General features: G+C 30.8%; 1 protein-coding gene across 1 annotated transcript; it reads left to right on the top strand.

Annotated features, from left to right (window-relative positions):
* The first annotated feature begins 351 nt into the window (after positions 1-351).
* On the top strand, positions 352-14,224 carry LOC114293034 (uncharacterized). The gene is made up of 5 exons (XM_082907677.1): positions 352-472; positions 598-698; positions 11,098-11,149; positions 11,248-11,764; positions 13,930-14,224. Exons 2-4 carry the CDS (start codon positions 607-609, stop codon positions 11,497-11,499), a joined length of 396 nt encoding a protein of 131 aa, XP_082763803.1. The 5' UTR covers positions 352-472; positions 598-606; the 3' UTR covers positions 11,500-11,764; positions 13,930-14,224.
* Positions 14,225-15,976: the final 1,752 nt, after the last annotated feature.

The raw sequence follows: 15,976 nt of genomic DNA, 5'->3' as shown, positions 1-15,976 counted from the left end.
TCTTAAACTGCTCGAACCGCACCGTGCACACCCTTAGTCATATCCCACAATTAGGGCTATCCACAATACCGCCAAAACTGTTAAAACCGCTCCGAACCGCACATTTTTTCAACTCTGGCAGACGGGTTGGGCCGGTGGGACTTCCAAGAATGGCGGGTTGGCACGGGTGGCGGTTTGAAAATTGCCAACCCGCGTAAACAACCGACTCGACCCGCCTATCAATATTTCAAAGTCTGCTGCTGTATATACAATGCAAACACATGGCAGCAAATGTAAATATACTTTCTCACACACAATACTTCTTTAATTAGCCCTAACTGACGCCCAAAACATCTCATCTCATTCACACATTATCGCTGATTTGCCGCTGCTCTCATTCACACCCAAACACCCAAACATCATCGCTAATCGTCGTTGCTCTTCACTCGCCGTTGCTGTTCTCCGCTCACCGCTGCTGGTCTCCTCATCGTCAGTACATACCCCTCTCTCTCTCTGCTCTCTCTCTCGGTCTACTCTCTCTGCTCTGTTTCGCTCTGCTCTTTTCTCTCTCTCTCTCTGTGCTCTCTCTAAAGTTTGATATGCATGACTTTGTTTCAGATTTTATCGATGGTAATCAGATGCATACCATTTTTAAAGAATTTGATACTTATGCCTAATGCTCATCTTTACTTCTTCACAGACAGCTGCACATTTCTTTGGTATGCTCTGTTCCATCTCTCTTTATCTTTATTTGGTGTTTCTTTTTCTTTGAAGTTCTGCATATATATGTATACATATTTGTATACATATTTGTATATATTGTTATACCTTTTTATCAAGTGTTTCTGCACATGAAGCATGATTTTAATATATAATATGCTTCACAATAGAACTTCAGAAAGAATAAAGAATGAAATCAATGGGGTAGACATAGAAGTGCAACCCTGTATCCATTTCTTGGATTTGGGAATTACATATTTGGGGTAGACTCTATTCTTATTCTTGAATATTATTTTTTTTAATGTTATATTAGATGAATATTTTAATTTTGACTATTTTAGTTCATTTATGAATTAGATTTTTTTACTCTTTTATTCAAGTTATGTAATTTGAATTATATTTTTTATAAACTGCTAATCTGTCCAAATCGCCAAGGTAAATTCGTCATTATTTGCCAGCCAAACCACCGGTTTTTTATTAAAAAAAATAATAAATTCTAATGCTACTTTTATCAATCCGCCACCCGCTGTACCATTTTTATTTTTCTTCCAAATTTTTCTTCCAAATCACATAGACCTACACCCCACACACCCCTGCCCACAATTACACGTTGGACATTTCTCTGTAAGTTTGAACCTCAATCTTTCCTTTAAAAATTTAGAGATACAACCATTTGAGTACTCAAGTTCCTAGTGCAGTCATTAGGTTGGGCTTGTGAGCACAATGTTCTCTTGCAGGCCCAATCCAACCGGCCCATATTAGCGGGAGATCGGGGCCTTTACTATTGTTATCATCATAACTAGTGGAACGGTAAACGGATCCAATTTGGTTCAAATTGTCAGATTGGTCTGTTTTTTTAATTATGGTTTTGGTTGTGAAAATTGGGGAACCATTCAAATCGGTCCATTTTTCGATTTCAAGATTTTGGTTATGGTTCTGAATTGTGATATATTTATTGATTATTTTTTCTAGTTGTGGTTCTAGTTTTAAAAATTGTGAAATTATTTAAATCGGTTTGGTTCCGATTGTAAGACTTTAGTTACGGCTCCAAACCGTAATATATTTATTTATTATTTTTTATGTTTTTATATAAAAAAATTTAAAAATTAAAATGTTTTTTATAATATTTGAACAGTAATCGTCATTGTAAAATTGATAAACTCTAACCAATTTTTCCAAACTAATTATTTTTAATTTATTTATTAATATAAAATATATATATCATATTATTGTTGTATAACATTTATAGAATCATAAATTGATCCGAACCGAACCGGTTTCTATGATCTGGTTCTGGTCCGGTTCCATAGGTTAATGGTTCGGTTACGGTTTTAAATTTTCTAAAACCGTAAAAAATGATTCGATTCCTGATTTATTTTAAAATCGGACCAATCCGATCTGTGTATACTCTTATAAATTACACTAACATTCTCTCATTTTTTTTTGAAAAAAAGAAAGTAAATTTTACAAATTTAATATAATTATAACGTATTTTCTTAAAATTTAAATTTATATGAATTTTTGTCTCGTTACCATCATTTATCCATTAGTTATATATAAAAAATAAGGTTATAATTATTTTTATATTAAAATATATATTTTATCATTGATTATCTATGCATGTATTAGCCTTATTTACTTTACGCTTATAAAAAGAGACGTTGATGTAATTATATTAAATTTGTAAAATTTATTATATTCTATTTGAAAGAGAAACGTCAGAGTAATTCAATCATTATTAGGGTAATTTGCAAACATGCCTTTTGAGGTTTACTTAAAATATGAATTGTTTTATGTGGTTCTTGAAATTACAACTTACTCTCTGAAGTTTCTAATTTCATAACAAGTGACCTATTTTATTAATAAATCATCAAGTTAATTAACAATTTTTAATAATGTCATAAATTTATTTCAATTAAGAATTCAAGTAATTTATTGTTTAGGAGAGCAGTTAGAAATTTTGTTTTTTCAATTAATTTTGTTAATTAAAAAATTATGACAATAAGATATTTCTAATTTTTCAAACCACAAGAAATAATCTACAGTTTAAGCAAATCTCATAATATGTATTTGTATTTTACACCATTATTATTTTTCCTGGTTTGCGAAAATTATAACTAATAACATAGTTTTCACACAGTTAAATTACTTTTTTACCATATTTTTGTTAAATTATAAGATAAATTACCAATAAATCCGAATAATTTGACTTAATTCTTATTAGTTCTATCAAAAATTAGTTATAGTAAAATCATCGCTAAAAATAATTTTTTGTGACGTTTTTTGCATATGTTGTTAAAAATTAACAATTAGCGACTTTTTTGTCACAGTTTTATAAATTTTTACTAAAATTTACAATTAGTGACGTTTTTCTATTACGAATTTTTCAAACTGTCGCTGAAAATTAAAAATTAGTGACATTTTTTGTGTCAATTTAATATTTTAAATTGTCACTAAAACTTATAATTAGTGATATTTTTTGTGACAAAAATTTTAAATTGCCGTTGAAAATTACCAATTAATGACGTTTTTAATAGTATTTGATAAAATTATCACAAAACTTATTAGATAATAAATTTAACTATTAAAATTTATACGTAAGTCCCATAAATTATAATGTTTCCATAATCATAGGAGAGATCAGTTTCATTAATTTCTATTATTTATTTATTAAAGAATTACTATTGTGGTTGTGGTCTCTAATGGGAAAAATTTTCTGGTAGGCCTAAATCTGTAATGGGCTTTCTTGCAAGTCAATGCAGATTTCCCATTTCTTGTGTTTCTTTGGCCCAGTTGACAACTGACTTAGTATTGATAGACTGGATGCTCTTTCAGTATCTCGACTCATATTAGGATTGTTAAAAAAAAAAAATTAGATTGATTCATTATATAAATAAATTAAATTTAAATATAATTATAAGTTCATTATTTTTTAAATTAAATTTGAATAGCCTACTATTTAGTTCAATTAATTTATATGTACCATACAAAAATCAAGCCACTTGAACTTAATTTGTATTCAACTTGTTAGAAATTTGTTCGAAATCAATTTGTCATGTAAGTAAACTAAATTTAAACTTGATTTTAAGCTTGTTTATCAAACTAAATTTAAACAATCTATTACTCAATTAGACTCGATTTGAGATATTATAATTTTATTAATGTTTGTAATTCTTATTGTATTAATTTTATTTTTAAAATGTTTACATTATATTAATTTTACTAATTGGATAACCTTCATTTAGAAATTGAACTAAAATCAATGGCTAAAAATTTATTTATTCTCTTCGAAGTGATTGAGGGATTAATGTCCATTTTGAAATGATTTTGATTTTTGTCTAAATTTTTAATAGGTTTCATCAATTAAGCTAAATTCATATAATATGAAAAATTAAAAAGAAAATTTGATAAAATTGAAACTAAAAGGGTAAATTACAAATACACTCTCGAGATTTGATTAAAATACGAATGGTTCCCTATGGTTCTGAAAATTACATTTCGCCTCCTAAGGTTTCTAATTTCATAATAAATTGTCCATTTTATTAATAAATCATCAAATCAATTAATAGTTTTTAATGATGTTAGAAATATGTTTCAGTTAATAATTTAAGTAATTTTATTATTGTATAGAAAAATAATTATGAATTTTATTTTTTAATTAATTATGTAAAATAAATTTTTTTGACAAGGGGATAATTGTAATTTTTCAAATCACAAGAGACAATTTATACTTTAAACAAATCTCAAAAAGTGTATTTATAATTTACCCAAATTAGAAATACCAAACTAACACACAATATATATTGAAATTTATCTATGGACAAGCTCACTGCCAATTAATTTTGGAGGAGGATTCCCTCCAGTCCGGAATTTAGACTGGAGAGTATTGTTTGGGCTCGTAGCGCCCATTATGGGTTTCGTTTCGATTATCCGAATTGTTCATGTTGTCGGATACTTTACATATTTCATCTACACAAAAAAATTAGATCAATTAAATAATTGTAACTTGTTTAATTATCGTGTTTTTAACCCAAAAAATATATGATTTATTTTTAAAAATACAAATTTTTCCTGGTTAAAAACACGATAAATTGAACAAATTATAGTTATCGGATCGGCCTAATTTTTTGTGTGGATAAAATACACAAAGTACCTGATAAAGTGAACTATTCGGATCATTAAATTAGGACCCATGATGGGTCCCACGAGTTCAAACAATGTCTTCCAATTTAAAATCCAGATTGGAAGAGATCCTCCTCCATAATACAATGGAAGAATTTGTATTTTGTCATTTTTTCATTAATGCTGACCTATCTAGGTAGATGAAAAGAAAAATACAATGAATAGAAAAATAAAATAAGGTATTTGGCCTAATGGTTGTATAACACTTATTGTAATGTGAGATTTCGGGTTCAATTTTGATATCCTTCGTGGTGATTGTTTATTTCTTCTCCATTGCGGGGGTTGTGTTGTGGTGATGGTTTATTTTAGTTACTAGACTTGAGTTTGGTGGGCTTAGTATATTAATTGTGTTATGCTTTCTTAATTTTCTAGTTATTGTGACTAGTAGTCTATTTGATGATATAAATATTTTTTATATTTGTGATTACTCTTCTATCAATTGACCCCTCAAAAAAAAAAGAACGAAAAGGTACAAAAAATACTCAATTATTGGAATGCCTATGTTTCTTATTTATTTTCGAAAGAGTAATATTATACAAATAAAAAGTTCATGAATAGTTCATAATGATGTGGTTCATCATGAATTTTTTATTTCAAAACAAAATATCATTAAAGATGAGTTTATTTACAATAATAATATTCACACATCATTTTTGTGAAATTTTTCATATGAATTTAATATATGAATGGAAGTTTTCTTTTCGGTAGGAGAAAGAATTTAATATATGAATAGAATTTAATATAAGATTTGAACACAATTCTGGTATGAGTGAATCTTATTTACTAGGCCAACTATTAATTTCTACATATGCTATTTTAACATAGTAAATACTAGAAATTACTGGAACAATTTATAACAAATGTGTTTAAAGTAAACTCAAAAAATATCATATCACTAAAAAGACTATAAATAATTTACATTTAAATTTTTAATGGAAATAATCCCAAAATTAAAGGTAATATTATATTCAATTTCCTTTAATTTAATAGAAATGATAGGTAAACAACTCAACATCATCATTAACCCCCCCCCCCCCCCCCAATTTTTTTTTTTTTTAAAGAAAATCACACATTACCACTTAATTGAAATATTGTCTCTACTATCCTTTCTTTTTTGTCTCACCCAAGAGTCATATAAAAAATAAAATAAAATAAAATTCCAAACCTCTAATTTTATGGACACTAGGCTATAAGTCTAATTTCAAAAAATTTGAGGTAGTAGTTTTAGAGAAAATTAATGAAAAATCCATCCTAAAAGAGATATAAGGCATTATTTATTTGGTAATAAGAACAAGTTAGAAAAGGTTGTCAGAAAAGTCATCGCCATTGTCAGCTAGCGACGGTGATTGGCAGTAGTAGGTGGTGGTGGTGAGTTAGAGAAATATGTGATATTTAACAAATAGACAAATAGGTTGATTTCAAACAGATAGATTGATTTTAATAGATAGTTGTTCTTTTGGACAAATTGTATTCATTTAGCCCAAAGATATTAGAACTTGGGCTTAATGGACCAAAAGATTTAGAAATTGACTTATAGCCTGAAGCCCCGTAGTTTTAAGCTCTATTCTTTTGTGATCAAACAGACAAAATTACTTATATCTATATATCCATCCATCTATCCACTGTCTAACTATTTGTCCACGTCACCTGTAATCCATCTATCTATCCAAGTGTTACTTATTTGTTGACATGTTTACCTACGTGTTATCTTATTTATTTGTCTACATGCCACTTATTAGTCGACCTAATATGTCTATCTATTCATATCACCATCACCACTGTTGGCGCTCACGGTAGTCTATTGGATGTGGGACAAAAATGAGAAAAAAAAATTCAAATCAATAATTTATTATTTTCACCAAATAATTTCATTCATTATGTTTTTATTTCTATAAAAGAGCAATTGTTAAACCTAAACTAACACAGATCTCGGGGCAATTACTTAAGCGATTATGGAGAGTGCACTTAGGTATTAAAGTGAGTGAGATTTGGTATGTCTTATAATCTTGGGTTAATTACACTAATAGTCCCTATAGTTTGGGACTTGTGTCACTTTGATCCCTGACTTTTCAATTGTGACACATTTGATCCTAAATTTTGAATTTTGTTCCAAATAAGAACAATTGAAAATATCATTAGATTTTTCAAGGGTAAAATCGTCAATTTGATAAAATATAAACTAATTTGACAAAAATAAATATCAAAAAAATATTTTTAATTTTTTTAAAATTATTTTTATCCACTAATGATAAAATTATGTAAAATTAATAAAAATTACATGATTAATTTTTTTAAATTAATTTTACATGATCATCACCCAAACACATAATAAAAATTAATTTGGTAAAAAAAATAAATAAATGTCTAAAAGATTTATCAATTTTACATAATTTTATTTTTAGTAGTAGAAATAATTTTTAAAAATTCAAAAATATTTGTTTGACATTTATTTTTGTCAAATTAGTTTATCTTTTATCAAATTGACAATTTTACCCTTGAAAAATCTAATTATATATTCAATTGTCTTTATTTGGAACAAGATTCAAAATTCATGATCAAATGTGTCACAATTGAAAAGTCAGGGATCAAAGTGACACAAGTCCCAAACTATAGGGACTATTTGTGTAATTTGCCCTATAATCTTACTACTAACATAGTCTTTATACCAAATACAAGTTATATAGATGTAATCCCCTAGTTTATAATTATCAAATGGGAAATTCTATTTACACACCATTACTTGTCTCAATACACACAATTTGCTTAGTTCACATCACACACAAATTAAAATTTTTGGTATCGTTTGGTTTAGCTTTTGAATCGCAATTTGACAACCAAAAATCCAAAATCTGTTTGGTTATGAATTTTCAAAACTGATAACCAAATAAGTTTTCAATTTTCAAAACTCTTTTCAGAAACTTATATTTCAACTCTTTTGTACGATTTGATGTTATGTTAAAAAAAAAAAAATTAATTATTTTATTTTGTTCTTTCAAATTACTTTTATTTTTATTTTTATTTTTATTTTTATTTTTATTTTGTTGAAAAAGTATTTTGTTATTTTTTTTAGTATGGGCCAAATAATTTGTTATGATTTAAATATATATGGGCAATCCAAAATTTTAAAAAATTAAATATTTTTTTGTATAATTTAAAATAAAATAAATATTTAAAAAGATTTTTAAAAAATATTTAAAAATTAAAATACAATATTTAAAATAAAAATTTTAAATATGTTTTAAATAAAAATTTAACAAAATTAATAAAAATTTAAATAATTTTGTAAAAAAATTTAAATAAAATTTATTTTTATAAAACTACAAAATAAAGTAAAGAATATTTTTTCAAAAATAAACAATATTTCTTTTGAAAACATAAAAAATAAAAGAATAAAATTTTTTTGAAAAAAAAAATAAAAAGTACATTTAGATTATGTATGTAAAAGAAGTAAACAAAATTGCTTATAATATTATAAAAGGTTTTGATTACGAGATCAAAAAAACAAACAAACAAGGCCCAAAAAGCTCTTTTCGAAAACTAGTTTTGAAAACTTGTAATCAAATAAGTTTTTAATTTGTAAATTTCTAAAAATTACTTTCAAAATATACAACTTAAAAATTAGTTTCAAAACTGATAACCAAACAATTTTTTCAATTTTCAAAACTCTTTTTAGAAACTAAACCAAACGGAGCCTTTGATTTTGTCCCAATACACATCACTAACTTTCAAATAATATTAAATTATTCTTATCTTTCCCAACAAACGGTAACCCTAACCCTTGCCCACCACCGCCCGTCGACCATCAACCGCCACTCATTTTCCCTCCTCGTCGCAGACAATACCACCTCCAGTCGCACCATTCTTGGCCATTCCACTTCTTGTCATCGCTGGCATTGCCGTTGTTGTCGCCACGGAAGCAATTGACAGAGACCTCTTTGAGAAACAAGCAGTGATTGAGCAATGTGTTCATGCATTTGACCCCGAAATTGTAAGACCTACATAAGAATTTCTTCAACTCCTTGTAGTTTTTGGCGAGTGTCACGACCCAAACCCGCCTCTATGGGTTTAGTATCGTAACCGGCCAGTAATCCGTGATTACCAAAGGCCTACTTAACAGTAAAGACAGTAATACAGAATAAGGGGCTGGCAGAAGCCAAACAGTAAATAAAAGATGTCCAATGAGCTGTGGAAACCTGAGACGGAAAAGACTTTTCTGGACAAAACCACATTCATAACCATAAATATATATACATATCAGATACACATAACATCTAGGTTAGGGACCTAATCCCCTCACTATAACTGTACAGTCAAGTCTTAAACAGTCGATGCATAACAGAGACAAAATGGTGAATCTGAAACACCCCAAAAATAGCCTTGGCTTGAGCAGACTCGGAACCTCGAAGTGAGGCACAATGGTTAGCTGGACAAAACATGGGCTTAACTCAACGCTCCTAGCTTCGGTCCGGTGCCTGACCACCTACATACATATATAAACAGTGAGCTAAAGCCCAATGAATAACAACTGTGTAAAGGGGTTAAGAATGAATGTCATTTCAGTAATTAAAACAATCATTTGCGTCAGTAGATCAGTTATTCAATCAGTGGCTCATATTTCATGCCATATCAGTCATTCAGAAATCATAGCGATCATACGTGGTACATCCAATAGCAGAACAGTACAGCAGGTCTTAATAGACTGAACAGTCAGTTGATGGCCATCGAAACAGTAAACAATATTGGTTCCAAACATTGGAACTAATAGCGATCTCTGTAATAGTAGCAATAACAGTAACAGTACAGTGGTAGTAACAGTGATAGTAACAGTAAATTGCTATGGATGCCACGAGTACAGTTCATAAAATAGGACAAACATTCATTCAGTAAACAATGTCACTTCAGAAAGCAGTACCGTCGATCGTTCAGAAAATAATTATAGTTGAATATATCTTTACAACATTGTTACTCACAGATTACTGAGCTATAGGCAGGCTAATCAGCGTCCTCGGGTGCCAACCCTACACAGTTGCAGAACGAACACACACTAGATTATACATTCTGGATTGATAACTTAGCCCCTATCTTGACTTGGTGTGGTTCTATAACCTTATCCTCATTAAGATGCCTTAAACATGTCGTACGAATGCCTAGAATGGAATGAGGATGCAAAAATGCACTTAACAACTTTTTCAAAATTTGCTGAAAACAGGGGTCTCGCTCGAGCGTGGCTTTTCCTGCTCGAGCGAGCTTACCGAAACAGAGAGGCTGCTCGAGCGTAGACTCCCTCGCTCGAGCGGTCTGGAAAAATATGAAAAGTACTGAATGCTGAAATTCTCCGCTCGATGCTCGCTCGAGCGTAGGTATCGTTGCTCGAGCGTGCGTCTGCACACGCAAAAACCTGAGAGCTTGCAATTTATGCTCGAGCCAGTATTTCGTCGCTCGAACGGAGCTCTGAACACAAAGGTGGTTGCTCGAGTGTGGAAGCCAAAATCTGGGTTTTCCAGATTTGCTCCCAAAGCTCAAACCAAGAGTCCAACATGCCAAAACTCATCCTCTTGGGCCAATTTCCTAGAAAACACTTAGAAACTCATAATACAGCATGTTTTAAAGATCATTTTATAAAATCAAGCCCAAAAGTGTGACAATTGAACACAAATTTTAATGTAAACATAAAGAACAATGCAAGAACATAACATGCATGAGTTCTTAAAAAACACAAATTATCCATGTGTGAAATTACTTTTAAAGACAAAACACTAAAATTAAATATATTTTATTATCTTCTTACATCCTTTGGTCTTCAATCTCTACTCTTCTATTTCCTTTCTCAATTTTTCTTTCCTCTTACACATCTCTTTTCAAAAAGTGAGAATCATAGTATTTTCATCATCAAAAAAAGCAATGGATATGGAAACGGTGGTGAAGAACCATAAAAAAGGTGAAATTATGAGTTTTTTATTTGTTTGGTAGGTTTTTGTTTTGATTTTCTAGAATGTACTTCGACTTTTGTTCAGTGTTTTGAAATCGAACAAAAAAATATAAGTTTGGTAACCAACTGCCGAATAAAAGATACATTTCCGATAACCTAAGGCCGAATTTTTTAAATTTGTTCGGTTACTCATTACCATGTATTTTCAGTTTCATATATATATACATATATATTTATCTTTTTGCTTGGAAGGATTATAAGGATTATACTTATACTCATTGCAACAGCGCAAGTACTGCATTATTAGTGGACTCAAGTCATGAATTCATTACAGACGAGGTTTGTTAAGTGTTTTTATGAATACAATTTTTTCTTATTTTTAATTTGTATTGAGTTTTATTAATAATTTGACGTATAAATGTATTTATTATGTTTAGATTTTTGGTAATCGTCAAGAATTAATTAAATGGGCTTCTGACGTTGGGAAGAAGACTGGATATGTCATTGTTATAAAGACATCAAATGCGAGAGGTAATGGTAGAAAATCAAGACTTACACTTACTTGTGAAAGAAGTGGTTACTATAGAGACAACAGGAAGATCAAGGGGGAACGATTAAGGTTGACAGGTTCTAAAAAGTGTGGATATCCATTTCTATTAAGGAAGGAAAATTACCTACAAATGATGTAGTGGATGTTGCATGTCTTATGCGGCGTGTACAATCATCGGCCTGTTGAACATCTTGAAGGGCACTCGTTTGTTGACAGATTATCTAAGGAAGAAACAACCTTACTAGTAACATGCTAAAGAGTATGGTGCGACCAAAAGAGATATTGGTTACATTGAAACAAAGGGATGCCTTCAATGCGACAACAATGAAGACAATCTACAACACACGTCATCGACATCGAGTAGTTCAAAGGGCTGGAAGATCACAGATGCAACAACTATTAGGGTAATTGTTGATTTATAATTATGTTGAGTGGCATCGATGTAATGATAGAGAGATGATGACTAACTTATTTTGGTCACACCCGGTTAGTTTGGAGTTATTTCGTGCATTTTCACATGTGTTGATTATGGATTGCACATACAAGACTAATAGGTATTGACTCCCTCTTTTAGAGATTGATGGGGTAACATCAACGGACTTGACATCTTCAGTTGCTTTTGCTTATCTTGGTCATGAACGAGGGGATAACTGTATCAACTTCGAACCGTGATTAGTCACTAAACCATGATTAAGAATGCCTAATAAGTAATTAAGAGGAAATTCTAAATTAATTGCCTATGTATTGTGTTATTTGTGCTTATATGTGTTTGACATAAAAAGATCTGTCTGAATTTTCGTTTCAGTATACAAATTGAAAGCCTTATCGACATCCGATCACAAAATTTACTCGATTTATGTGTTCTTTGGAATTTTTAGAAATTTATGGTAGGTTTAATTGAAATTCGATTCGAAGTCAAATAATTAGAATAAATTAAAACCAATTGATTAGTCTTAAGTCAAACTTAATTAAGCTCCACTAAATAGCATATATAAGGCCACTACCAAGCCCAAGACTTCCTTTCCTTATTTTTTTTGAGCTTCAAACGTGTAGAAGGAGAGGAGAGGAAGAGAGTGAATTCAAGCTTAAGAAAGGAAATTGTAGGGAATTGAGAGAACTCTGGAAGAATTAGCATGGAAACTCTAAGAACTAGTCATCTAGAGTCCAACTGAACACCTAAGGTAAGACTTCAAGCCTTCAATTACGTGATTGAGTCAACTAATGCATGGATTCAAGAGAATTTAGAGGTTAAAGACATGAATTGAGTTAAGAAAGAAGAGTAAACCATGCATGCATGTGCAATTCATTGCATTTTGAGCATGTTTTCTAAAGAATTCTCTCATGCATGTACTAATTCTAATTTAGTTTTGGGAATTCATCATGTTTTCCATCATTTTACTTCATTTGATCATGTTTTTGAAGGTTGAAGTTCATATCAACTCATGTATGTAATGTTTTCCAAGTTTCAAGTTTGATTGTAAACAATTGGCATGTTTTTGGGCCTTGATTTTGTGAAATGGTCTTTAATTCTTGATGTATTACAAGTTTAGATATGTTTTCTCAAGTTTTGGGCCCAAATGATGTGTTTTGACGCTTTGAATTTGAGTTTTGAAGCTGGAAGTGCAATCTGAAAATTCCAGAATTCGCAAGCTTCGTTCGAGCTTTAGAGTCTGTGCTTGGGCAACGAATACGAGCTTGCAGTACTTTTGCAGAGTTTGAGGGTTGGCTCGAGCGGCAAAACCTATGCTTGAGCAACCACCCTTATTTTTAACTTTTAGCTCGAGTGTAAAATTCGAGCACTTAGAAATTTTGCAGAGTTTTGCAGACTGCTTGAGCGACCAAAGTTGCGCTCGAGCAAAGACCATGTTTTCAACAAATTAACTAAGTGTTTTAAATCACGTTTTGGCATCCCATTGCATCTTAGACATTCCTAAGCCTTAATTAAGACATAATAATGAAGATAAAGATTAGAAACACACCAAGATAGAATATAAATGAATTAAGTATCTTTCGAGCGTGTGTTTCAATGTGTGTCCACTATGTGTTTGTGTAGGTCACGCGCCATAGATTGTCTGATCCATCTATTCTAACTTTTCTGCCTTTGGAGCTATGAGTAATAACTCTGTAAAGCTATAACTTTAAGTATTTTCTGAATGAAATGATATTATCTGTTTTCTGAAATGCTATCTTATAATTAAATGAATGATTATCCGAATTTCTGATATTTATTCGTGGCATCTTTAGTATCATGTGATATTTTACGTCATTTTATGGGTCATCAAGTTTCTTTATGAGTCATCAGCTATGAACGTCTCTGTGCACATGAGTCATTGGAACTACGTCCCACATAATTATGGGTCATTAGATTTGTTAACGCTAATGGATGTACCATGTATAATCATATATGAATTCTGAATGTGAAGATGAATATGATTATGATTATGAATATGACTTTGTTTCTGAATTTGAATTTTGAATTCTGAATCTGTTATGGACATCGTTTATTAAAACCCTTTTACTCCGTTATTATTCACTAGGCTCTAGCTCACTATATTATTTATGTATATAGGTGATCAAACGCGTGACCAGGTTTAGTGCTAATAGCCTGGAGGCCCGTTCAGTCAACCAACCACTGTGCCTCTCGATGAGGTTCCCGTTTTGAAGTGGTCAAGTTTTTGTGAACAATGTTTAAGACCTTTTTGTATTTCTTTGTTAAGTCTGAACATGTCTTTTGGTTATCTATATGTATATATGGTGACGTGTGGATGACGTCATAACTATGCAAATTAAGTTTTAATTTTTTTTTGTCCCATGTATATCTATACAGCTCTGTGGAAAATATATTTTGATATTTGTTTCTGCAAGCCTCTTAACTTTTGTTAATCCGTTTAGAGGCCTTCGGTAATCTCAAGATTACTAGTCGGTTACGATGCTAAACCTATATTGGTGAGTTTGGGTCATGACAACAACTATATATGGGGTTTAGGTGTATTGCGTACTATTATGAAGAAGACTGCTTTTCCAAAAGTCATTATTACAGATAGAGAGTTGGCTTTGATGAAAGCCATCTCAAAAGTTCTACCTATGGCCACTAATATTTTATGTAGATGGCATATTAACAAGAATATTTTGATGAAGTGCAAGAAAGTTTTTAAGACGAAAAAGAAATGAAATAAGTTCATGCATAGTTGGAGTACTTTGGTATTGGTTAGAACAGAAATAGAATTCAATCAACAATTTTCCAATCTCAAGACCGAATTTAGTATGTATCCTAAAGCTATTAAGTATGTTACTACCAATTGGATAGAGCCATACAAAGAAAAATTTATTGCAACTTGGACAAACTGTACTATGCATTTCGGAAATATCACTACAAACAGGTAAATTATGCTTATTACATTTATGAATTATTATAATTTTTTGATTTTTATATTAAATACCAAAATATACATACTTGTAGGACGAAGAGTTCTCATGCTAAATTGAAGAGGCAAGTTGCATCAAGGCAGTTTTGAGAGATCTTGGACCAAAATACACAACTTGTTAGAGTTATAGCATGCAAACATTAAAGCCTCATTTCAGCGGAATTTGATTATAGTCCAACACAATTACACACTCATTGAGTTCACTAAGTTACGTGGTTTTATTTCAATTTGTAGTTTGGACAAAATATTGGTAGAGTCAAAGAGATTGAATAGTGTGGAAATAGATGTTGCTGCATATGGCTGCATTTCGCGACGTACACATGGGTTGACATGTGCACATGAGATAGCTGAGTATTTTCAACAAGGTCAACCGATTCCTCTCTCATGCGTAAATTCTCATTGGAGGAAGTTAGATGTGCTTCTAGTTTCAGAAAGTGCTTTTGTGGGGTTGGATTGCAAAACAGAGACAGATTTTTTTGTTGAGAAATTCCAAATGATTGATGAGACGCAACAAGTGATCCTTATGAAAAAGTTAAGGGAGTTAATTAATCCAGACAATACATTTTTCGTGAAACCTGAACTCAAGACTAACACACGAGGTAAGGGTCGAGGTCGCAGTCATGGTCAATTCAAAATCGATACATTTACTAAACGCAACAATGTTACTTCCAGTAAATGGCACCATATCACTCCAAAACACTTTAATATTGTTGCAATGGATTACTAACAATAACAAATCCATATGTCACCAAAATGATTTTTCATTAAAATCATAATATAATTATTGAATACAAAATAGATATGAAATTGTTTAAAATTCATACAAAAATATAACACTCCATTACTTGTCTAACCAAACATCCAGTTTACCATTGATCCAAGACATCCACAAAAACTATGTCATTAGAAGAAAGTATGTCCAAACTATGTACAGGCTAGACATTCACAAAAACTATGCCATCAAAAACAAAATGGATCCCAACTTTCATGTACGATCAACACAAAAGTATATCCCAAACTCCGTACGGGTTAGACATTCACAAAAACTATACTATCAAACAAAAACTAAATCTCAACTCTTATGTACGGTCAACACAGAAGTATATCCCAAACTTTGTACGGGTTAGACATTCACAAAAACTAGATCCTAACTCTTATGTACGATCAACACATTTACATAACTATGACACC

The sequence above is a fragment of the Camellia sinensis genome, chromosome 15 (assembly GCF_055761805.1).
Source record: "Camellia sinensis isolate YWXY chromosome 15, ASM5576180v1, whole genome shotgun sequence".
Classification (NCBI taxonomy): domain Eukaryota; kingdom Viridiplantae; phylum Streptophyta; class Magnoliopsida; order Ericales; family Theaceae; genus Camellia; species Camellia sinensis.
Note: the sequence above shows the minus strand (reverse complement) of the source record. Positions and strands in the feature narration are given on the sequence as shown.

Bases quoted from the DNA above. Each gene is read 5' to 3' on its own strand.
- LOC114293034 (XM_082907677.1), top strand. From the start codon at position 607: ATGGTAATCAGATGCATACCATTTTTAAAGAATTTGATACTTATGCCT. The intron at 699-11,097 runs GTATGCTCTGTT...TCATTGCAACAG, and splicing joins GACAGCTGCACATTTCTTTG to CGCAAGTACTGCATTATTAG. The intron at 11,150-11,247 runs GTTTGTTAAGTG...TATTATGTTTAG, and splicing joins ATGAATTCATTACAGACGAG to ATTTTTGGTAATCGTCAAGA.